The following is a 24203-nucleotide window of genomic DNA, read 5'->3' as shown; positions in this document are numbered from 1 at the left end:
TCCCTTCTCCTCCCCACGTAGCCCTGCCCCACAGTTGCTCTCCGCACGGCTCCGCTCCCCCCTTTTCTCAGCACCCCGTCTCCCTCACGCCTGCACCGCCCCGTGGCTCTGTCCCCTCACGGCCGCCCGCCTCTGTCTCACAAGGCCGGTGGCAGTGCCCAGCTCCACGGAGGGCAGCCTGGCGTCCCCCCCGTCCCCCCGCACTGAGGACAATGGGAGAGGGCAGCCACCTTTTCCAGGGTGTGGGGAGACAGAGGAAAGCGTGGTGGCCATCTTGGCTGAGGGCAATGTGTGGCTTCACTCTGCTGAGAACAGTGAGGGAAGGTGGCCATTTTGGGTAAGGGCAAAACCAGGGGTGGGGACAGACCACTTGGCTTTGTATTGTGCGTTGAAAAAGCCTCCCTATGCATCTGGGTCCTGGTGATGCCACCAAACCGGCCCCTTTTCCGGCCACAGCCCGGCTGGGCCACGGAGCCTGAACCCTTGGAGGCCGAGGGGCTGTGGCCAGTGAGCTGTGGCCCACGCTGCCAAGCGAAAAGGGGCCGCAAGAGAGCTGCCCCTTCGCCCTTTTCCCTCTCTGGCCCGTGCGCTGAGACGTGGTGAAAACCAGCCGTGGCCTCGCCGGGGACCTGCACCGGCCGGGCTGCGGGACGCCGGGGGGGGTTGATAATTGAGCCGAGCCCAGAAGCGAAATTTCCAGTGCCTGGCTCCCCGCCAGCGTCCGGACATTCCACACGCGGCTCTCGGGGCCCTTGGAGAGGACTAAGGCGATTTCCCCCCCGAAAATATCGCCCCTCCCCCGGCACTTCCTCGGCGGTGGAGAGCAGCCCATGAATAATAAATGCCACTAGCTCCCGGCACAAGCGCAGCCGTCTCCTGGCGCCGCGTCCTCGCCCTGGGGGGCAGCGGTCAGAGCCGGAGGCCTGCTTTGTGCCGGGGGCGTGCCCAGCGCGAGGGGGCTCGTGAGACGCCCATGCGCCTGCTCTGCTGCCTTCGCGGGCTTTGGGCTCGTGTGCGAGAGGCGTGGACGCTAAGCTCCCCAGGTTTGGCTCCGCCCACAGGTGATGGGGGGGGGCTGCGGGCGTCACACGCCCGCGGGGAGTAATCTGACCCAAATCCTGAAGCTGGGGCAGCAAACAGCGGTTCCCGTTTAGCCCCAGTGCTAAGCCCTGTGGGCCAGGGCACAGAGGTTTGCTTTATTTTCCCTGGGGGGTGCCCTGAGGCCCCACCTCCAGCTCCGCCTTCCCTTGAGGCCCCGCCCTCCCTCCACCTCTTCCTGCCCCCCCCAAGGCCCCTCTGCCTGTCCACAGCTGGTGGCTCTCCACTTGAGCCGCCAGACAGCTGATCAGTGGCCCCAACCAACAGCTGTAGCTGCAGAGGGGGGGCTAAGCACCCACTATTTTTCCTCCCGGGAGCACCCACAAAGCTGCGCTTATGCCTAGGGGCGAGGGCCCTGAGTTCTGAATTCCTCTCCCACCGTGGAAGGGTTACGAGGTCTTTCAGCTGAGACGTTCCCAATCAGGCTCGGCAGCCTATGCCTGGTCCTGGCCGAGCCCTTGATGCCTGTCACACTCCCACAGGGATTTGCCATAATGGCCTTCTATAAATACAGCTGATCTGACCTCAGCCACCAGCAGGGCCGTCCGCCGCGTGGGGGCTGAGCCGCCCCGGAGCAGGAGGGAGAATTCTGCAGGTCCCCTCCCCGTCTGGTCTCCCAGGCGCTGTTCTGGGCAGTCTATGGTCTGCGCGGCGACGTGCTCGGGAGTTCAAGTGTCCCATGGTCTTCTGGGCACCCTCCACCCAGGGGCCAACCGCCAACAGCACTACAGAAGATTTTTAGAAGCTGGAGTTTCATCAAACGTGGCGACCCCCGGAAGATCCCCCCGACGTGGCAGGCTGGCCACCCTCAGGGGCTGAAATGGGGACCGTGGGTTGCTTTGCCACGGGCGCTGAGCTCTCCCAGTTGCGAGATCAAACAGCCTCGCATCCCCGATGGCTCAGGCAGAGCGCGGGCGGCATATAGTCGGACCGAGTGGGGTACGCTTTATTCTGGGGCAAACGCTGGGTTTTTTCCCCCGATGGGGCTGAAAAGGGGGGGGGCAAGGGCCACTCCTGGTTTGAGAGCCTTTCAGTTGGAACCCCAGAGGTGAGATGTAACCACATTTCCCCCTTCAGGGGAAATCAGGGTACGCCCACATCTGGAATACTGCATGCAGATGTCGCCTCATCTCAAAAAATATCTCTTGGTCTTGGAAAAGGGTCAGAAAAGGGCAACCAAAATGATGAGGGGTTTGTAACGGGTCCCCTATGAAGAGAGATTAGAAAAGACTGGGACTTTTCAGCTTAGAAAAGAGGAGACTAAGAGGGGATATGATAGAGATCTATAAAATCATGAGTGGTGTGGAAAAAGTGAATAAGGAAAAGTTATTTACTTATTCCCACAATATAAGAACTAGGGGTCACCAAATGAAATTAATAGATAGCAGGTTTAAAACAAACAAAAGGAAGTTTTTCTTCACTCAGTGCACAGTCAACCTGTGGAACTCCTTGCCAGAGGATGTGGTGAAGGCTAGAACTTTAACAGGGTTCACAAAAGAGCAAATAGATTCATGGAGGTCATCATAGAATCATAGAATAATTCATGGAGGATTCATCAATGGCTATTAGCCAGGATGGGTAGGAATGGTGTCCCTAGCCTCTGTTTCTCTGGAGATGGGTGATAGGGGAGCGATCAGGGGAGGATTCCCTGTTGTGATCCCTCCCTTTGGGGCACCTGGCATTGGCCAGTATCGGCAGACAGGACATTGGGCTAGACGGCCCTTTGGTCTGACCCAGTCTGGCTGCTCTTACGTTCTTATGTTCAGTGGCCTTTTGGCAGGCAGTAAGGTCTGGGGGAGGGTCTTTAAAAGACACACACCAGCCCCCCCCTCCCCGCCAAAAAACTGGGCATGATGCAGGAGTGACAGGAGGAAGATCTGTGGCCTGAGGGACTCAGACGATCAGGCCAGGCGATCAGAATCAGTGCACTGACCTTAAAATCAGTGACTCTAGGCCAGGGCCACTCTGTCTATGCAGCACCGGCCGTACCGCCTGATGTTGGCATCAGTGCTACTCCGGGATGGGGGTTGGGGTTTTAGCTAGTTGCTGCTGCTGCAAATCCAGCAAAGACAACACGACTTTTTTTTTTTTAAGGATGCACAAAAGATAGAAGCTTTTACGTTGCCGGCTGTTTAAAACGATGATGATTTTTCAGCAGATGCAGCAGGCCTGTTTTTTCTCTTTTAAAGAGGCACTGTCAGGTTAACGCTGCTGGGCCTGCAAGCCCTTTCGCTTGCAAATAGCCCTCTGTGCATGGCCCTGCGGAGCCAGGGGTATCAACCTGGGGAGAAGAGAGCGCAGCATTGGGCGCCACACAGTTAAAAGCCCCTTTCCTTAGCTAGGAACATGACATTGATGAAGCAAGTAGTAATTTCTCCCAGCTGGGACAATGAAAGGAGGCTAGTCAGTTTCATGGTTGTTTCTTGTCAGTTTCACATCCGGGCTCTGGTGCCCTCCTGGGAGGGTGCCTTGTCCCACTTTAGCGGAGGTTTGTTCCAGCTCTGCCCGCTGTCGCTCTGTTACGGAAAATCCTATTTTACAAAAATCACGGAAACGTTTCTACTAAGAGGAGACTGCCCCTCCCCCCTCTTTTTAAACAGAGCCAGATTCCCAGGGCTGGTCCGTCAGGATCTTTCTCCACGGTCCCTAGATCTCCATTGTGATCCCAATCAGACCTGACGGCGCACTTTCCACCAGACGTCCCAAATCCCGAGGACACAGGCCAAAAATCTCCAGCGCCCTTTTCAGGGTACAGTCCTGCACAAATTCCTCCCCGCACGAGTTACTGACGGGGCTTTCCGATTGATTTCAGCAGGTCAGGTCTTAGACCCTCGTGGGCACTTCTGTGGGCAATACACAGAGCCAGGCTGTCTCCCCAGCGCACTAGGGAAAGGTTTCCCGGAGCGGCAAAGGAACCTGCATGGGGTCGAAGCTAGCTTAGTTACTTGTGGGTATTTCAGGTCTAACGTCGGGGTGAGGGAGCATTGGGGCTGCTGACCCAGAGGGACAGGGGGGTTCCCAGACCAGAGCCAATGGCTTTTTAATGCTCTTGTCTCTCTGCTGCTTTTGTTCCTAGGCGGCCGCTTGCCTTTCTCAGCAGGAGCGGGTTTTCTCCATCGCTCTCGCCCTCCCCACGCGCCCCCGGGCAATAATTGGGCCATCTTGCTTTTTGCAGTGAGGGGTTTGTAGACATTTTAAATGCTGTGTCAGATACCCAGTTAATCCAGGCAATAACGACATAAACACACAGGTGCCTCCGAAATATACATGCGCACACGCTCTCCGCCAGCAAGTACACACAGATCTGCCAGCACACTTACACACAGAGCTGTACCCACCCACCAGACAGGGAAACACATGCCCACACAGGTCTGTACACACTCAATAGAGAAACACATACACACACGCACATACTCACGCCACACAGAGACAAAAACACACAGGTCTGTACACAGCGATCACACAGGCAGAGACAAGCGCGCACACACACACACACACAAAGATGTGTACACATTCACCATGCATGCACACACAAATATACAACACAGATCTGTACATACCCACCACAAAAACACACAGAGCTATACACACCCACCATACAGCCAAAGACAAATACACACACAGTGATCTGTACTCACCCTTCACACAGAGACAACACACAGACATACAAAGATCTATACACATTCACCACACACTCAGAGACAAACACGCACACGTAGACAACACAGATTTGTACACACCCATCATACTGACGCACACACACAGATCTGCACACACCAGCCACACACACACACAGATTTGTACACATCCACCATTATGAGCAGAGAAGTATACAAACACAAAGACACACACAGTTCCGTAAACACCCACAACACAGAGGGAGACATGCACCTTGGTACATGTGCACGCACGTTACTAATAATAACCGAGTGCCTCTCTCCCCTGCCTTTCTGTGAGGGGTCTCAGCACTTCATGAAAACTAGTTGACCCTCATCCCTGTCTGGTGCAGCATGTCAGTGCTGTCCCTCTTGCCGAGTGGGGAAACTGAGGCACAGCAAAAAGACAAGTCTACAGACACGCAGACCCTGGATGACAGAGCTAGGGATAGACGGTCCTGGTCCAGGCTGTATTTGGGGCTCTGCCTGGCCAGTTTAGACCCACAGTTTGGGCCCAGGGATTGTGTGGCCCTCTGTGTTCCACACAGTGCTCTATACACAATATGGAGCCTCACGCCACAGCCCTGCTCTCACCACTAGACCACACTGTCCCTGAGCCACCCCACCGGGGGGAGCGGGGAGCACGGTGATACCGAGCAAGGCTGTGACCTTGACCTGCCTGTAAATGGGGAAAAGCCCCTCTGCTATACAGAGGGTGTGGAGCCCGCCCTGTGCTGGACAGGCTGGTCTGCCTGGTCCTGCCGGCCCTGACCCTGCTGGATCTGTCCTGGCCCCCCCGACACCCCGCGGCCCTGGGCAAACGTGGCCCCCCAGGAAGGGGAGGGAGCTGCCGGGTCCAGGCAGAGCGGCAGGCCCAGAGCGGTCGGCAAGGACATTCGGGGGTGGGGGGTGAGGAAACGCCCCCCCAGGTCCATGTGCTGGTGCCAAGGAGAGCTGAGAGGCGGGTGCTGCTGGAGTAGAGGCGCTGACGGGAGGAGCCATCTGGGAAGGGAATCCCTCGCTCGGCCCTGCAGGCACTAGGCCCGGTCCTGTAGCCCCTCTCCTCTGCCAGCCAGCCCCATGCCCACCCTTCCCCCCCGCTTGCTGCTCTGGGGGGGGGGGGCCCAAGCCGGGCAGCTGTGACCTGCCGGGAGTGGGGCTCCGTGGCTGCTGAGGGACCCTGAACTCCACAGGGCAGGCGGCTGTGGCCCCGGCCTCGGGGCAGGGAGGGAACCCACAGCAGCCCTATGGGACGAGAGCGCACAACCTTGCCCCGGCAGGGCTGCCCTGGCACGAGGGAGCACGGCCTAGTGGTTCCAGCGCTGGCCTCAGACCAAGCCGGCACATCTGGGTTCTCAGCCTGGCACGCCCTACGGCCAGGCCACTGGTGCCTCAGTTTCCCCATCAATAAAAGGGGGGCGAGGGATCGGGGCTGGTCTCCCAGGGTGCAGCCAGGCCCCTGGGCCCACCCCAGGGCTCTGAGGTTGGAAGGTGCCCTGGGAATGGGCTTTCAGGGGAGTGACCACCCCTATCCCTCTTGGCAGCTGACCCCCGGCCAAGGGAAACGCCCTACAGCCCCACACCCGGCCTGAGGCCTAAGGGGCGTGTCTCTGGGGAGCAGGTGCTGGCCTGGGAGGCAGCAGTGACCCAGCCCTGTCACCAGCCAGACCTTGTCACCGCGCTCTGCCTCAGTTTCCCTCTCTGCGCCCTGAGGCCGGGCCTGGAGGCGCACGGCTGCCCGGTGCGGCCGGGCTGGGGGGGGGGGGGGCGTGACAGCGCACATCTGAGCAGCGCCTGGCTGTAACTTTGCAGGCGGCCTCGGGGCGACCCCTCCCTCCCCTGCCTTGCAGCGGGGAGCAGCAGAGACCCCCCCCAGACGCTCGCTCCGCTGGGCCCCCTGCCGTGGGGGGGGACGGCCCCAGCTCCCTCCCGTGCATCCCCCCCCCCCCCACGCGCGCCCCTCTCCCATCGCCCTGCGGCGTCCGGCCGCGCTCCAGATGGCGCAGAGCCCCCCCACGCTGCTGGGCCCCCCTCCCCCCCATCAGCCCCTCTTCTCCCTCCCCCCCCCCGGGCCTCGCGCCCCTTCCCCCCCAGCGGGGAACTTCGCCAAGTCCCCGCGCCCGCCGGGATGCGCGGGCGGCCCCTCTGCGCTCACCTGCCTCCGCGGCGCGCCGGCCGCCGGGCTCCTGGGGCAGCGGGGCCCCCTCAGCCTTGGCGGCGCCCCCCGGCATGATGCGGCGTCCGGCGGCCCGGCCCGGCAGGCTCCCGCGGAGGATGCGCGCAGGCGGCCCGGCCCGGGCACTGTGACCTGCCCCCTCCCCAGCGCCCCGAGCGGCGGCTGGAGGCTGCGCGGTAGCCAGTGTCTCCGCCGCGCGGGGGGGGGGGCTGCCCTGTCATGCTGCATGATGTCAGCAGACCCCCCCGGGGGGGGAGCAGGGTGTGTGCCAGGCACTGCGGAGCCGGGCGGGCGGGGGGCGGAGGCCGGGAGCGCACGGGCTGCGCCGCGCAGAGCCGCTGCCTCCCTCCAGGGCAATTGCATCAGCCCCCGGCCAGAGCAGCGCCCTGACACGGCGGGGGGGGATCACAGGAGGCAGCTTGGCCTGGGGGGCGGGCCGGGGAGCAGGTGGGGGCCTGCGTGGGAAGGAGGGGTGTGAGCAGGGATTTCCCTACACCCCCCATGGGGTGTATACCCCCCTGAATTTCCCCAACACCCCCCCAGTTTTGTGATCTGTGGTGCCATAGGGCCCGTCTTCACCCTCAGGGACTCACCCCTCATCGGCCCTGACCCCCCCCCCGTAAATTCGAACCCCCCCCCCATTTCAATTCCTGGGGAGGATACTGGTGTGGAAGCGCTGGCAGGTGGCACCCGTGCTCGCCAGCTCACAATCACGTGCATTCCCTGGTGTCCCTGTGCACACCAGCTCACAAGCGTGTGCATTCCCTGGTGTCCCCGTTCATGCCAGCTCACAAGCGTATGCATTCCCTGGTGTCCATGTGCACACCAGCTCACAAGCATGCACATTCCCTGGTGTCCCCGTGCACACCAGCTCACAAGTGTGTGCATTCCCTGGTGTCCCCGTGCACACCAGCTCACAAGCGTGCGCATTCCCTGGTGTCCCTGTGCACACCAGCTCACAAGCGTGCACATTCCCTGGTGTCCCCGTGCATGCCAGCTCACATGCGTGTGCATTCTCTGGTGCCCCCATGCATGCCAGCTCACAAGCGTGTGCATTCCACGGTGTCCCCATGCACGCCAGCTCACAAGCGTGTGCATTCCATGGTGTCCCCGTGCACGCCAGCTCACAAGCGTGTGAATTCCATGGTGTCCCCATGCACGCCAGCTCACAAGCGTGTGCATTCCATGGTGTCCCCATGCACACCAGCTCACAAGCATGTGCATTCCATGGTGTCCCCGTGCATGCCAGCTCACAAGTGTGTGCATTCCCAGGTGTCCCCGGGCCCACCCCCACCATGAGAGGCCTGCGCACCCACCCCTGGGCTGGGATTGCGCCATAGGGCAGCGGAGGAGCGGGTGGGGGAGGTTCCTGCAGCCAGGAGCCCTGTGTCCCTTAGGGCGCTCCACTGGGCCTGGCCCCTGTGGATGACAGGCCGGAGACAGCAGCAGAGAGGCCCTCCCTGGAGCTGATCGGCCTGCCAGGGGCCCATGCGCTGTACACCACCCCCGACCTGCCGCTGACTCCTCGGTGCACCCCCTGGAAGGGAGTGGGAATCCCTGCTTGGCACCACGGTTACATAACGGTCTGGTGCCTTGGTGGGGAGAGACCGGCAGGTCCTCAACGCCCCCGTTCTAAGCGTGGGCCTTGCACGTCAGCGACCGCTGTGCCTCAGTTTCCCCATCGGTGCGCTGTGGAGAATCACACCGGCGTATTGAACACGGTGCTTGGGGAGTGCTAAGTACACAGGAAGAAGCCAAAGGAGGAACACTCGCCCTCTGACTTCCCTTCCTCCTCGTGAAATGAGGGTAACAGGATTCGGAGTAAGACGTCCGCCAGCTCGAAATTATTCCAGAATAACGGCTGGTTGTGCAGACACGCACGCTGGTATTTCAAAATAGGGTCCGTTATTCCGAAATAACGCGGCTGTGTAGACGTACCCTAAGATGCCACAAGACTCCTCTTTGTTTCTTCGTTTAAAACCCCTACCCCAGCATGGATTACGGTCTCTTCCCCTGACTCGGCCTCACCCTTTTGGCTGCTTGCAGCTTCCAGTACATGTGGGAGGGATCCCTCCGAGCTGAGCGGGTGCACAGTATGCTCCTCCTAGATGCTCCAGTCAAGAGCAGAATTGTCAGACGGAATTTGTTGGGGAAAAGTCCACATGGTTTCTGTAAAGGGGAATCAGGCCCCACAGAGCTCCTGGAATTCTTTGAGGGGATTATCAAGCAAGTGGACAAGGGGGATCCAGGGGATCTTGTGTACTTAGATTTTCAGAAAGTCTTTGACAAGTTCCCTCACCAAAGGCCCTTAAGCAAAGTAAGGTGTCATGGAGTAAAGTATCAGAGGGGGAGCCGTGTTAGTCTGAATCTGGGAAAACGGCGAGAAGTCCTGTGGCACCTTATGGACCAACATTTCAGTTCGTCTATAAGGTGCCACTGGACTCCTCGCCGTCATGGGGTAAGAGGGAAAGTTCTCTCAGGGGTTGGTAACTATTTAAAAACAGCAAACAAATGCCAGGAAGAAAGGGTCCATTTTCAGAATGGAGAGCGGTCACTAGAGGGGATCCCCCCGGGGTCTGTGCTGGGACCACCCCAATTCAACATATTCAGAAATGATCTGGAGAAAGGGGTGTGGTGACATGGCGGGTCCCCCCCGATCCTGCACCCCGTCTGCAGCAAGATCAGACTCCGCCAGCCAGGAGAATAGAAAAGGTTTATTGCTCCTCGCAACATAGACGTGACGTGGTTACAAGAGTCATAAGAACATAAGAACATAAGAACGGCCGTACTGGGTCAGACCAAAGGTCCATCTAGCCCAGTATCCTGTCTACCGACAGTGGCCAGCGCCAGGTGCCCCGGAGAGGGTGGACCAAAGACAATGATCAAGCGATTTGTCTCCTGCCATCCCTCTCCAGCCTCTGACAAACAGAGGCCAAGGACACCATTTTATCCCCTGGCTAATAGCCTTTTATGGACCTAACCTCCATGAAATTATCCAGCTTCTCTTTAAACTCTATTATAGTCCTAGCCTTCACCGCCTCCTCTGGCAAGGAGTTCCACAGGTTGACTACACGCTGTGTGAAGAAGAACTTTCTTTTATTTGTTTTAAACCTGCTACCCATTAATTTCATTTGGTGTCCTCTAGTTCTTCTATTTAGGGAACTAATAAATAACTTTTCTTTATCAGCCCTCTCCACACCACTCATGATTTTATATCCCTCTATCATATCCCCCCTCAGTCTCCTCTTTTCTAAACTGAAAAGTCCCAGTCGCTTTAGCCTCTCCTCATATGGGACCCGTTCCAAACCCCTAATCGTTTTAGTTGCCCTTTTCTGAACCCTTTCCAAGGCCAAAATATCTTTTTTGAGGTGATATTTTGAGTCAGGGCCAGGATGCCGCAGACCCCTTGGGTTAGAGGGTCCATTGTCACCCCTAGACCCTCAGCTAAGGCTGCTTCCTTCATGTTTCCCAGCCAGCAACTCCCCTTCCCCCGAAACCTGGTGTTGGTCTTCACCTCTCTCCCTTTGTCTCTCTCCTTGGGAATCCCGATAGAAATATAGCCGTGTTAGTCTGGTGTAGCTGAAACAAAATACAGGACAATGTAGCACTTTAAAGACTAACAAGATGGTTTATTAGATGATGAGCTTTCGTGGGCCAGACCCACTTCCTCAGATCAAATAGTGGAAGAAAATAGTCACAACCATATATAGCAAAGGATACAATTAAAAAAAATGAACACATATGAAAAGGACAAATCACATTTCAGAACAGAGGGGGGATGCGGGGGAGGGGGAGGAAGGTGAATACCTGTGAGTTAATGATATTAGAGGTGGGGAAGGGGAGATGTCTGTGAGTTAATAGTATTAGAGGTGATAATTGGGGAAGCTATCTTTGTAATGGGTAAGATAGCTGGGGTCTTTGTTCAGCCCCCTGCGGAGAGTGTCGAATTTTAGCATGAATGCCAGTTCAGAGCATTCCCTTTCAAGTGCAGATCTGAATGTCTTCTGAAGTAGGATGCAGGTGAGTAGGTCATTGAGACAGTGTCCTTTCTGGTTGAAATGGCAAGCAACTGTTTTTTCTTTGTGATCCTGTCTAATGTCTGTTTTGTGGGCATTGATTCTTTGGCGAAGTGTCTGAGACGTTTGTCCAATGTACATAGCAGATGGACACTTTCGGCACATGATAGCATAGATTATATTTCTGGAGGCGCAGGAATATGTGTTCTTGATCGATCAACTCACTTGGTTAGGCCCAATAATGGTGTCAGCAGAGTGACTATGTGGACAAAGCTGGCAGCGGGGTTTGTTGCAAGGGAAGGTACCAGGGTTGGTATTAGTGTGGTATGTCCTGTGGTTGTTGGTAAGAATCATCTTGAGGTTAGGTGGTTGGGAATCCCGTTATCTCCCCAGGCTGAGCCCAGGTGTCTGGGTTAATCCACATGTGGGTGAGACAGTGGGAATCACCCATCCCAGCGCAGGGGGACCCCGGGTGACAGAGCAGGCAGCCCCCCCACTCCATCACAAGGGGTAAGCAGGGCGGTGGCAGACAATACCAAACGGCTCAAGAGAGTGACGTCCAAAGCAGACTGTGAAGGGTTTGGAAAGGGTCTCCCCAAACTGGGTGAGAGGGCAGCAAAAGGGCAGATGAAAGTCAATGCTGAGAAATGCAAAGTAAGGCCCATTGGAAAACACCATCCCAGCTATAGAATGATGGAGTCCAAATGAGCTGTTACCACTCTAGGGGGGGACTTGGAGTCATTGTGGATAATTCTCTGAAACTATCCACTCCGTGTGCAGCGGCAGCAGGCAAAAAGCAAACAGAATGTTAGGCGTCATTAAGAAAGGGACAGGCTGTGTCTAGACTGCATCCCTTTTCCGTAAAAGGGATGCAAATTAGACACATCGCAATTGCAAATGAAGCGGGGATTTAAATCCCCCCCTGCTTCATTTGCATAAACATGGCTGCCGCTTTTTTCCGGCTCGGAGCTTTGCCGGAAAAAAGCGCCAGTCTAGACGGGGATCTTTCAGAAAATAAAGCCTTTTCCGGAAGATCCCTTATGCCTGATTTTAAGAGTTCGTCACGCAATGCGCACACAACCTGTGGAACTCCTTGCCAGAGGAGGTTGTGAAGACCAGGACGTTAACAGGGTTCAAAAAAGAACTAGATACATTCACAGAGGCTGGGTCCATCAATGGCTTGTAGCCAGACTGGGTCGGAAGTGTCCTTTGCTGCTGTTTGTCGGGGTCGGGAATGGGTGACGGGAGGGATCACGTGAGGATTCCCTGTTCTGTTCACTCCCTCTGGGGCACCGGGCTGTCGGCAGACAGGATGGGGGCTCGGTGGACCTTTGGTCTGACCCTGTGTGGCCCTTCTTATGACAATCCCTTATGGTTACAGGGAACGAGTCCCCATGTCCCTGCTGTCACATGGCAGTGAAAATGCCTTAAGGCCCCGTAGCTTTTCCAAGACCCCGGCATTAGCCACATGTTTGCCCCAGCCCTCTCTCCCTGGGGGCATTTGCACTGGCATTGCTACTTGTCCAGCACGGTGCAGGACAGCAGCTTCCCGCCCCCCCGCCAGGGATGTGGCTAGACCCGTATAATCCCCATGGAAGGTGATGCACGGGGAGGCAGGGGTCAGCTCCTCTCCCCCGGGGTCTGGGGATGTGGCTAGACCCATATAATCCCCATGGAAGGTGATGCACGGGAGGGGGCGGGGGGGGGGGGGAGAACAGCTCCCCTCCCCCGGGGTCCGGGGATGTGACTAGACCCATATAATCCCCATGGAAGGTGATGCACGGGGGGCGGGGGGAGGGGGGCGAGAGCAGCTCCCCTCCCCCGGGGATGTGTGTGCTAGACCCGTATACTCCCCATGGATAAGTGATACATGGGGGGGGGAACAGCTCCCCTCCCCAGGGTTCCAGGGCTGTGTGCTAGACCCGTATACAGTACTCCCCATGGATAGGTGATGCATAGGGGGCGTGAGCCCCTCCTAAAAACCATGGACAGGAGAAGCTGGCCAGCTGCTGGTGGGGGGGGGGTTAGTGTAGGCCGGGGGTCCGGAGGGTTCCCCCCCCACTCACAGCAGTGGCCTGCAAAGAGGAGCAACAGCCCAGTTCCCTGTGCCCCTCTAGTCGTGTCGCCCGGGGGAGGGAGGCCTGGGGCAGAGGGGGGGTTGTCCAGCCCTTCCCTGGACTGGGGGGAGGGCATGTGGCCCCCCCGCTGCCCGTTCCCCAGTCACCTCTGTCCCCATTTTATTGATGTGGAACGAGGCCCCGAGACTTGGCTCAGGTCGGCCAGGAGACCAGCTGCCCGAGATAGGACCCAGCGTTCGTGGCCAGCCCTTAGCCCTAAGCTGGCCCTGGCATGAGGTTTGCCAGCCTGGGGGACTCATCCTGTGAGTGGAACACCCTCCAACCAGGCCAGTCGTCCCCCTGGCTCCTGGGGGGGCACGGGACCTGCTCCGTCCCAGCCGCCCTTCGACAACCCGGCCCCCAGCATCCAGCGCAAGGCGATCCCAGCTGGGAGATGCTGCCCATGAAGTCCCGGCCCTGTTTGAAATCCCAGTACAACTCCCGCTGGCTCCCCGAGGGCCAGGACTTCACCGGCTGGCATTGTGCACTGGCAGATGAAGACGTATCGGAGCCCCAGGCCCAGTGGGGCCCCCAGATCGGCCAGGGCCCTGGGTGCTAATCCACCGCGGGCTTAGTCGAGCGAGTTCTTAGGGACTGTTGCCTGCTGGGGTTCATCCTTAGCAAGCCCCACAGGGCAAGAGCAGCAGAGGGGTTCCGGGGGGGGGGGGTTTCTGCTGCTGACAACGCCCTGCCCCCCCAGGCATGTGGGGTCCCATGTGGCTGCATTCCATGAAGCTGGTAGCACGGCATTGCCCACCACGCTCGGCTGCTGCTGCAGCCACCGCCAGCCATCTCTGCAGCGGCCGGGGGGATAGTTATGACCCAGTTCTGGCAGTGCGGCCGTTCCTGCCTTCCGGGGCGCTCGTCAGAGTGAGGCCAGAATGATTCATAATGGAACGGTGTGCCCCCCCCCCGAGAACGCCGTTCCCAATGGGGGGGGCGGAGTGGTGTTCTACCGGGGGGTGGAGGGGAAACTGAGGCACCGAGCGTCACAGGGCCACGGTCTCGCAGCAGCACCAACTGCAAAAGAGGCCAGAGACCTCCAACACCCAGCCAGGGTGTGTGTGTGTGTGTGTGTGTGTGTGTGTGTGTGTGGGTGTGGGTGTGTGTGTGGGTGTGTGTGTGTGTGTGTGTGTGATTGCTTCCCAGTAAGGCGCCGGCCTGCCTCATTTATTGGGGAGCGGGGGGAGGGGGGAGGATTGTCCATCGCCGGCAACTTTTAAATCAAGACTGGACGTGTTTCTGAGAGGCCTGCTGGAGCGAGAAGGAGCCCTCCGGCCGGCCGGATACAGCGGCTCAGGTCTCGGCATCTGTGCTCCAGGTCTAGTCAGTTTCAAACACGAGTCTATTGTCAGCCTTTCGGTTACTAGGGGCCCCCCACTACCAGGACCGGGCTGCAGTCGCACGGGCATCGTGGGGTTAACTGGGGAGCCACAGTGCTAGGCGCGGCTCTTCCCTTCCTCCACTGCCCAGTGTGAGGCCCGGTCCCAAGCAGCGAGGCCTCGCCCCTCAGAGCCTGACGCCCCCGCCTGCCGTGCGGTGACCAGGGGGTTATTTTTGTGGTGTCTGGCACGGCCCTGCGGGGCTCAGGGCGCTGCACACACCCAGGAAACACAGAATTTGCAGCTGCTGTGGCCCCGAGCCAGGGAACAAGCTTAGCCCAGATGGAAGCTGCTGGGGAAACCAAGGCACTGAGCTTTGCCATGATTTGCCCAGGCGGGATGCTGAGCTAAGAACAGACCCAAGCTCTCCCGGGTCCCAATCCAGTGAGCTACCCAGTAGACAACCTTGCTGCCTTGCTGTGCTCTGCTGCTGGGCCCAGCTTCGGAGCCCTGCCTCGTCTCCCATCCCCCGTGAATCCGCGTTAGGGAAGCCAACCCCCTGCCCCTCTCTCTGGGCCCATGTTTGTGGCTTCCCAGTTGGACTTTCTTCCCTCCCCTGGTGCCAGGGGAAAGACCATCAAACATCCCCTGGCCCACTAGGTCGTGCCAGGGAGAGCGAAACGCCAACACTGGTGACATGCTGCATGGAACCAAAAAAGTAGGCAACCCCCGTGCCCCCTGTGACGGACCAGGCCGGGCCTGGGCACAGCTGAGGGCGTCTGCTCAGGGCCAATTGCTCAAATTCAGGGTTCTCTCTAGCCCCCAGACTGGAGACCTTCCCAAACAGGCTACAAACCAGTCCCACAGAGCACTTCAGTTGCCTGCCTGAAGCCTCACGAGCAAAACCCCTCCGACACCCCAGCAATATCCGTGCCCCAGATGACCCCGGGCCTATACACAGGTGAGGGGTCTTAGACCCCAAACTCACCTTCCCCAAACACGTTCTGTCCAGTTCCAAGAAACCAGCCACAGATCCCAGGTCAATTTACACTCTGGATCTTACTCACAAGATCATGCTGAGCCAATTCTTTAGAATCTACATCTAAAGGTTTATTACTACCAGAAAGAAAAGCATGAGAGTAAGGTTGTTAAAGTATCACACATTACATGCATCAAATCTCCCAGTTCTCGATGCAGGCTTGCAGCAGAGATGTTATAACTGCTGGCTTAAAGGTCCTTGGTGTACATCCTACGTCAGGATGGGTCCACAATTCTTCCTGGCCCATGAATCCCTGCGAGGCCACATCTGGGGTCAGGAGCTGGTCTGGAGACCAAGATGGAGTCGGCCACATGGCCTATTTATCCCTCCTTCCTGGCTTCTTCCAAGCTAGAGACAGTCACATGGTCTCTGACCAGGCACCTAGATTCCTTCCTAGGTGGGTCTCTGATACTTAAGAGACCTATTGTCCCTGGAGCCTTGCTAATTAGCATGTCCATAGGCTGAGCCCTTTGTTCAACCACATACAGAGAAACTCCCAGTCTCCATACAGAGTACATATCCATAACTCCACACACAGACATTATACCGATATATGAAGAGCATATACAGAATCAGTAGACAATGGGCTTTTGTTTGACACCTCACATGGCCCCCTTTGTAGTACTTTTGGGGCAAGCACTCCCCCATGGGTGCAGCAGTGACCCAGCTGCTCCCCTCAAAATCCAATAACATGACACCTCCTCCCCGCTGTCTCTTTGAGCGTGGGGGCTCTGGCGCTGCCCGGTTTGGTGCGTGGTAGCCAGAGCGGCGGGGGAGCCAGTATGGTCAGTGGCTCGCGCCCGCAGCGGGTTCTAGACAGGCCCGGGGAGGAGGCTGGGAGCCTGGTTCTGCGTTACGCCGGGGCCCGTTTGTTGCCAGCTCTTTGGCTGCGTGGAAGGAGCCGTCAAACGGCTCCTGACAGCAACCCCTGTGCTGGGGCTTAGCCCGCAGGGGGCTCCATGCTGCCAGCCCCTTGGCTGAGGGGTGCTCGGGAGCCCGTAGCCTTGTGGCTGTTCGGGGAGCCGCTCAGTGGCAGGTGCCGTTGGCCTGCAGAGAGCAGGACGCCGTCCAGCCAGAGGGACCCGCGGAGACCCCCTCCTGTCGCTGGCGGGTGGGGCACATGCTCAGCGCTCTGCCAGCCGGGAGAGGGCTGGTCCTGCCCCTTCGCTCCTCCCAGGCACCGCAGAGTCTGCCTCGCGGGGGTGGCCAGGCCCTGCCGGGACGTCAGGGAACCCAGGAGGGGAGAGCTGGGCGGGGCAGCTTCTCCCCAGACAATCACCCTGGGGCTGTTTCCTGATGGGGCTGGAACCAGCTCCCCTCCGGTCTGTCCAGCCCCAGGCATGAGAAGGGCTCTGGAGACCGGCAGGGGTGACCTCCGGCTCCGCGAGGCCGACTCATTCCTGAGCTATCCTGGGACAGGCAGGGAGCTCGCTGGTTCAAGCCCAGCCCTGAACGCCCCATGCAACGCCTGTTCCAGTCTATGTGTGTGGGGGGGGAGGTGTCTCCACCCAGGCCCAGAAGGTCCGATCCAAAGCCTGGTGTGACCGGTGCTCACCCCCGCCCCCTGCACTGCAGCAGCTCTGGGATGGTCAGGTTTGGGGTCAGACCTCGGCTGGAGGAAGGGGTCCTTCCGCCACTGGGGCCAGGTGTGGGGTTCTAGCCTCCAGGGCTGTTCATCGGGCGGGGTTCCCCAGCACGGCCTGCCTGCCCCCCGCGGGGATTGCTCTTCGGATTTCACCTGCTCGCTCATCCTTTGCATCAGCCAGGCCCTGCCGCAGCCGGAGGCTCTCTAGCCCGGCTTGGATTGCTCTGCACTCTATTCCCCCCAGACCCCAGGCCCGACTTCCCCTTGCTGCCCTCGTGCACTGCGGTGCTTTCGACCCGGGCTGTCTCGGAGCAGTGGGGCGCGCTTGCTCTGTGCCGCCTCCCCCGCCGCAGCAGCAGAGGGGAAAAAATAGCATTAGGACAGTGTGGAGGCGGGGCTGCCTCGGTGCCCAGCCGCTCTCCGGGGCTGTTTTCTCCTTTGCGCAGACACGGACATTCCTTGGTCAAGTGCAATGGATGGAAAATTAGCCTTAAAGGGGCAGCATGCAGTGAGAATGACTCTATGGTACAAACCCGCCCTTCCCAGCCTGGGTGGCTAATGCCTCGGGCTAGCCTGCGTAAAGGGGCCTCGTGCTCTGATTTGATCATCGCTGCGTTTGCTGCAGCTTGACTCAGTGTCAGTTTGCGGATGACACTCAGCTGGGGGGAGAGGTAGATACGCTGGAGGGCAGGGATCAGGTCCGGAGTGACCTGGACAGATTAGAGGATTGGGCCAAAAGAAATCAGATGAGGTTCAACAAGGACAAGTGTAGAGTCCTGCACTTGGGACGGAAGAATCCCCAAGCATTGTCACAGGCTGGGGACCAGCAGTTCTGCAGAAAAGGACCTGGGGATTCCAGTGGAGGAGAAGCTGGATCTGAGTCAACAGGGGGCCCTTGTAGCCAAGAAGGTGAATGGCCTATTAGGGGGCATTAGAAGGAGCATTGCCAGCAGATCTAGAGAAGTGATTATTCCCCTTTATTCGGCTTTGGTGAGGCCACATCTGGGCTGTGTCTAGACTGGCCAGATTTTCCGGAAAATCAGCCGCTTTTGCGGAAAAACTTGCCAGCTGTCTACACTGGCCGCTTGAATTTCCGCAAAAGCACTGATGATCTCATGTAAGAAATCAGTGCTTCTTGCGGAAATACGATGCTGCTCCCGTTCGGGCAAAAGTCCCTTTTGCGCAAAACTTTTGAGCAAAAGGGCCAGTGTAGACAGCTCAGATTTGTTTTCCGCAAAAAAGCCCCTATCGCAAAATGGCGATCGGGGCTTTTTTGCGGAAAAGCGCTTCTAGATTGGCCATGGACTCTTTTCCGCTAAAAGTGCTTTTGCGGAAAAGCGTCCGTCCCAATCTAGACGCTCTGTTCCGAAAACGCTTTTAACGGAAAAACTTTTCCGTTAAAAGCGTTTCCGGAAAATCATGCCAGTCTAGACACAGCCCTGGAGTATTGTGTCCACTTCTGGGCCCCCCACTACAGAAGGGATGTGGATGCATTGGAGAGGATCCAGTGGAGGGCGACCAAAATGATGAGGGGGCTGGAGCATATGACCTAGGAGGAGACACTGAAGGATTTGGGCTTGTTCAGTCTGCAGAAGAGAAGAGTGAGGGGGGGTTTGAGAGCAGCCTTCAACTTCCGAAGGGGGGTTCCAAAGAGGATGGGGAGAGGCTGTTCTCAGCGGTGGCAGGCGGCAGAACAAGGAGCAATGGTCTCAAGTTGCAGTGGGGGAGGTCTAGGTTGGATATTAGGAAAAACTATTTCCCTAGGCGGGTGGGGAAGCGCTGGGATGGGTTCCCTAGGGAGGGGGTGGAATCTCCATCCCTAGAAGTTTGAAGTCCTGGCTTGACAAAGCCCTGGCTGGGATGGTTTAGTTGGGTTGGTCCTGCTTTGGGCAGAGGGCTGGACTCGACTCCTGAAGTCTCTTCCAGCTCTGGGATTCAATGAATAGAGAAGGCTCGTCGGTTTCACTTTTTGAATGGCCCCTTTCAAGGCTCCCTCTAATTTTTTCATCCACAGGCAGAATAAATTGTGTTGCATGCACAGAGGCATGTGCCGATGTGCACCACCAATAGAAACACACTGTGGAAAGCTGTGGGCGCTCTGCCAGTCAGCTGGGTGACAGCTGAATCTGTCCTGGGCTGCCGCCCATGCGCTCAGCTTACAGGGAACACTGGTCACTTTCACCTTCCTGCCTTGTCAGTTTCAGCTGCCCCTTCACTCCGCCTGGCAGGAGGGGAGGCTGCTAAGTTTGGGTTGCAGAAATGCCGGGATTGTTACTCTTTGCTGAGAGCCAGCGCCTGCTTCCCCCGACATCAATGGCACAACAGAAGGCCTGGGTTACAGGGCCGGATCCTGAGCGCCCAGAGCTCCGTTGAAGGCATGTCCAGCACCTTCCTTGGCAGCTTGTGCCATTCCAGACCGGGCTGAGAGTGATTTTCGGGGAACACGGCACCCCACTGGTGTGCACAAGTTTGGATCTCTCGGCTGGACTGTATTGCACAACTTATCTCTAGCTGGGGAGATTAATTCTCGTGCTGGAAAGGCAGCTACTCTGTCCGGGCGGCCGTGCATGTGTGGGATGACAGGGGTCTCATACCGAAGGACAAGATGCGGGTTTCACAGGGGTGTGTTTCGAGCACGCCGCCCTATGGTGGCACGAGAGGAGGTTAGACATTTTCCATACCTGCCGTTTTGCATGTGCTCCGAGGCCAGTGGGCAGGAGTCAGGGCCGAAGGCAAGAGGGATCTCACATTGGCCCAGCGAGCAATGGGCCGTGGGGAGGGCCAGGCTGCACCAGGGCGACCAAGAGTCTGAAGACGGGTGGTGGAGAGAGAGAGAGAAGAGGCGAGGAAGGTGGAAGGGGCCACGAGAGCCAACACCGTGCCGGTTTCAGCGTCTGGCCCCTCGCTTCGCGCGTGGACCCCTGGGCTGCTCGAAAACGGGATGGTTTAGCCGCTCGTGGTGCTGCGGCGTTTTCCAGGGACCTGACCCACTGCAAAGCTTTCCCCGGTGTCATTAACGCCAGAAAGTTGCCAGCTGAGGCGACGTGCCCACTGCGAAAGGCACCTCGGCGGCCGCAAACCAGACCCGGACGCGCATGACGCCCCTCGTTCCCGTCGGCGAGGAGCAGCTTGCGGAAGGGGGCAAGTCCGGGGGGCCTTGGCAGAGACAGCGGATGCAGAATCCCCCCCCGGATGGGCAGCGAACATAAGCGCTCGCTTGTTGGGTGCCGTTGTCTGCCCCGGGGCTGTGTAAATCCTAGGGCGCACCAACTGGTCCCTGCTGCCGTGGACAAGTCCCTAATTACTCACAATTCTTTGCAAAGCAGGGAAATATCACCCGCCCCCTATTGCAGCTGGGAACAAGATCTGTGCGGGGCGTGAGCCTCCGATTTCTGGTGCACAAACATGGCCCCGTCGTTGAGCATGCTGGCCCACGCCATTTCCAGCTCTGCTCTGCGGTCCAAGCCACGCCTGTTACTTCTCCTTCCGCCCCCCACGGGGGGAGAACTCACCCCAGGCCTTTCGGAACGTCCCTCCCTCCCGCCGCAGCGTGTTAGCTGCTCTGCTGTCTCCTCCCCCCGCTGCCTCAGATCCTCTGCTCCGCCCTTCCTCCGGGTCCCCCTTCCAGCACTGAAACCCCCATGGCGAAGGGGGCGAAGACCCGTGGGTCCGTGTTCTCTGCATGGACATTAAAGTGCCCATCATGGGGAGGAACAGCGCTTGGGCCTGGTTGAGCTGACCAGGCTGGCATGCATTGGTGTGCTCTTGCATTTCACCACGTGGTTTGCTGGACTCAGACCCATGGCCCGGTTGGGAGCCAATCCCTACAGCTGAGCCTGACTTTGGCTCTGGGTCTGGTGGGAGGCCCAGCTGCTGGGTGACACTGTCGCCCCTTCCCAGCCTCTGACAAACAAAGACTCCGGACACCTTCCCTGCCCAGCCTGGCTAATAGCCACTGCTGGACTTGTCCTCCCTGAATGCATCCAGCTCGTTATCCAGATCAGCTGCTGAACAGACCCGGTCCCTCATCCGGGGTCCGGAAGGCTGTGTCGTAGCCCGAGCCTGAGCCTGCTGTCAGCTCTGCCTGGTGGCCCACCTGGGAGAAGCCACGTGTGGCCTCGCTCTGCTCCCGCGGTTTTCCCTGGGAGTGCAGGGCCCCGGCCCCGGCAGACGCGCCCGTCCGGAGAGCTCTCCTGTTGGTTCTCGGTGCGAGCAGGAGCTGGCCTGGGTCTGGACAGGAGTGGGAACCGCAGCGATCCCCCTAGCACAGCCTGGCTCCGGCCCAGGGGCCACGTCTCCAGTTCACGTCCTACGAGAGCCTCCGACTTTCTCCCATCCGGCCCTCGCGTCTGTTGATGTGAGTGGCCGGATCCCCGGACGCGGGCGGGTGCAGCCTCAGACCGGATCCAACCTGTGCTTAGCGTGTTGTTCCCAGTGGCACCCGCAGCAATGGGGGCTGAGGCAAGGGCCAGCAGCTGCAGTGGGGGGAGGAGCCCACCGACAGGGTGATGTTTCTAACCATAGACACCGGAAGGGAAGAGACACAACCCAGCCAGGGCTTCACCCAGGCCCTATGATCCCTCCCCTCCCCCCATCTCCTGCCCTTCACCCTTCCATCCAGCCCAGCTAATCGCTATGGGGCCTGACATCCCTCCCAGCCCGATGCACGGAAGATGCACGTCCTGGGGAGGGCGAACGGGCAGCGTAGCGACCACGCCGCCCTGCCCGTATTGCCGAGGAGGCTCTAGTGTGGGGACCATGCCCATCCCCTTGGCGTCGGAGCCCTGCCACCCAGCCCTTGGTGGGAGCTGCTGTCTGACGGCAGCTCCGTGTGGCACACGAGGCAGGAGGTGGTAGGTGCCTACCTCTTAAAATCCGCCCCCCCTTCGCGTTCCTGGCTGGCTGCCTTGGAGGGGAGGCCAGGGCAGGTATGGGGCAGGCGAGTGGCAATTGGAGGAGCCGGGGAGGGGCTGGCACGCTGGGGGAAGCGCACCCTGCTGCGGGTGCTGTAGCAGCAGACCCCCCCATGGTGTTTGCTCGGCCCCCCTCACCTTCCCGGCACGGAAATCTCCCCCCCAGCTCAGGGAGGAGCGGGTCGGTGGGGGCACTGCCCTCCAGCAGTCAGATCTGGCCATGCTGTGCCGTGTGTCCAATGCCCTGCGGTGCAAGGGGGAGCCTCCTTCGGTGAAAGGCGCAGGCTGCGGGCCTTTGGGAGCATGAGTGGGGGAGTTCGACCCCTGGGGCCGCCCCGAAATGCTGGGAGTAGCCCCTGCGGGCGCCAGGCCAGAGCGTCCGTTGCAGCCGGGCGTGGGCGTGAAACGGGAGCAGGGAAAATAAATCACTGGCTCTTCCCAGTGTCAACCCAGCCTGTAACCATAGCAACAGACCTTCCCTGCGCACCCCGTCTCCATGGCGACGAGGGAAATCAGGCATCCCACATAGCAACCTGGGGAAGATGGAAACTCTGGGATTCCCCCAGCCCTTGGCCCAGCGGAAGGGGCTCTGGGACGGGGGGAGGGACGCACCCCGTAAACGTCAGCCTGGAGCTGTTCCCCACCGCTGTGAAACCAGCTGCTCCGTCTCCGGGGTGCTGCTGGCAGCTCCTGGCCGTCGCTCCGCCCGGGCAAGGCTGGGGACAGACTCGGCGCAGCTACGGGCTGGCTCGGGGCCCCCCGCCTAGAGCGCTGCAGAGGGGAGGCAACGGGGCTGGATTCCCCCTTCTCCGCCTCTTCCCCCACCCCGGGGGGGGGGCCGCTGCTCCAGCTGTGAGGGCTTTGGGGTCCCTGGTCAGACCCATCCCTGCCCCTCACTGCTCCCGACTCAGGGGAGCGCGGGCAGGGGTCTAGAGACACTAGAAGTGGAGGGGAGCCGGAGAGGCCGAGTTCAGTCCCCTGCCCTCGCGGCAGGGCCAAGCACCGACAGCCAGGGCCACGAAGGCCCTATTAGCTCACCCGAGCCCAGCATGCGGACACAACCCCCTCGGCTCAGCTGCTGCGAGGCCCGTGGCAACGAGCCCAGCCGGCCCCTGCCCGCTCACCCCTGCCCCTGCGGCCTGGTGAGCTGGGTCCGGCCCTGGCAGCTCACTAGGGTCACAAGGCTTTGGGGGTGGGGCAGAGCGGAGCACGGTGCTGCCGTGCAGGCGGCTGGAGAGCGACAGCCCCGGATAGGGACGCGGGGCGGCCCACAAACCACACGAGGGTCTAGGAGCCCCCCACGGCTGCTTTGGGATTTCTCTGGAGCCAGAGGATGCAGAAGAGCCGGTCCCCAAGGACACATGCTGGGGGACGGGGACGGGAAACTGGGGCAAAACCAGGCCCCGGCTGCCTCCTGCAGACGCACGACCCCATTTCGTCCCCGTCGCAGGCAGCGCCGGGGGCTTTGCAGATCCAGCTCCCCTCTGTGCTCGCGCGGCTTGAAGAGCAGGGGAGCTGGCCAGGCCCCTGGGGGCCACTGCTCTAGTCAGCTGGAAGGCACTGTGGGATCTGGAGCGAGCACTGGAGCCTGGGGCTGCACTTAATCCACGGCCTCGCCTGCGGTCGACTTCCGCGGCATGCTGGGCGCAACAGGCTAGAGCCCCCCAGGGCTCCCGTCTCCCCTAGGAACAAGCCAAGGCCGCGAGGCCTGCCCCCCCCCAGACACGACCCTGCATTGGATCCAGAGCCGTTCTGCCGAGCGCCGCTCCTGAGCCTCCTCCCTCGCCGCAGGGCTGCTGGGGCCCTCAGCTGGCAGGGCCCCTCTCAAAGTGGTGTGGAGAGGCCCCCGATCAGCCTGCTGCCACCTTGGCTTCCCGGGAGCCCCACCCTGGTCAGCGGGAGCAGCAGGAGCCTGGGTCAGGAGTCAGAACGGCCCCGACTGCTGGGTCTAACCCAAGCCCCTGCCCCGCTGCATGGCCCCAGGCAAGTCGCTTCTCTGCGCTGCCTCTGCCTCGCGAGGAGGCGCTCGTGGCCACGCAGCCCCGGGGCGGCAGCGGGAACGGAGACCTAAGGCCCCCGCCCAGCCACGTGCTCCTAGGGCCCCGTAACGGACACGTTTGGGCCACGCCAGTAACAGCGGCGCAGGCGGTAAATTCACTGCTGCAGAGGGAGCCTGGGCCCCGGGATCCCCACCCCCCAGCGCAGCAAGGGAGACAGCCCAGCTGCAGATGGCTCCAGCCAGCAGAACAGGAATTAACCCTCCAGCCAGAAAGGAGGAGAC

At 59.6% G+C, this 24203-nt stretch overlaps 1 protein-coding gene across 1 annotated transcript in view; it reads right to left on the bottom strand.

Annotated features, from left to right (window-relative positions):
• Nucleotides 1–7090, bottom strand: part of LOC102463830 (uncharacterized) — a 38634-nt gene extending 31544 nt beyond the window's left edge. The window contains exon 1 of the mRNA XM_075922998.1: nucleotides 6910–7090. Within this exon, the coding sequence (XP_075779113.1) occupies nucleotides 6910–6985 (76 nt within the window). The 5' untranslated portion in view covers nucleotides 6986–7090. The remainder of the gene's footprint in view (nucleotides 1–6909) is intronic.
• Nucleotides 7091–24203: the final 17113 nt, after the last annotated feature.

This window comes from Pelodiscus sinensis, chromosome 2 (assembly GCF_049634645.1).
Source record: "Pelodiscus sinensis isolate JC-2024 chromosome 2, ASM4963464v1, whole genome shotgun sequence".
In the NCBI taxonomy this organism is placed as follows: Eukaryota; Metazoa; Chordata; order Testudines; family Trionychidae; genus Pelodiscus; species Pelodiscus sinensis.
This window is presented reverse-complemented; position numbering and strand designations above follow the sequence as displayed.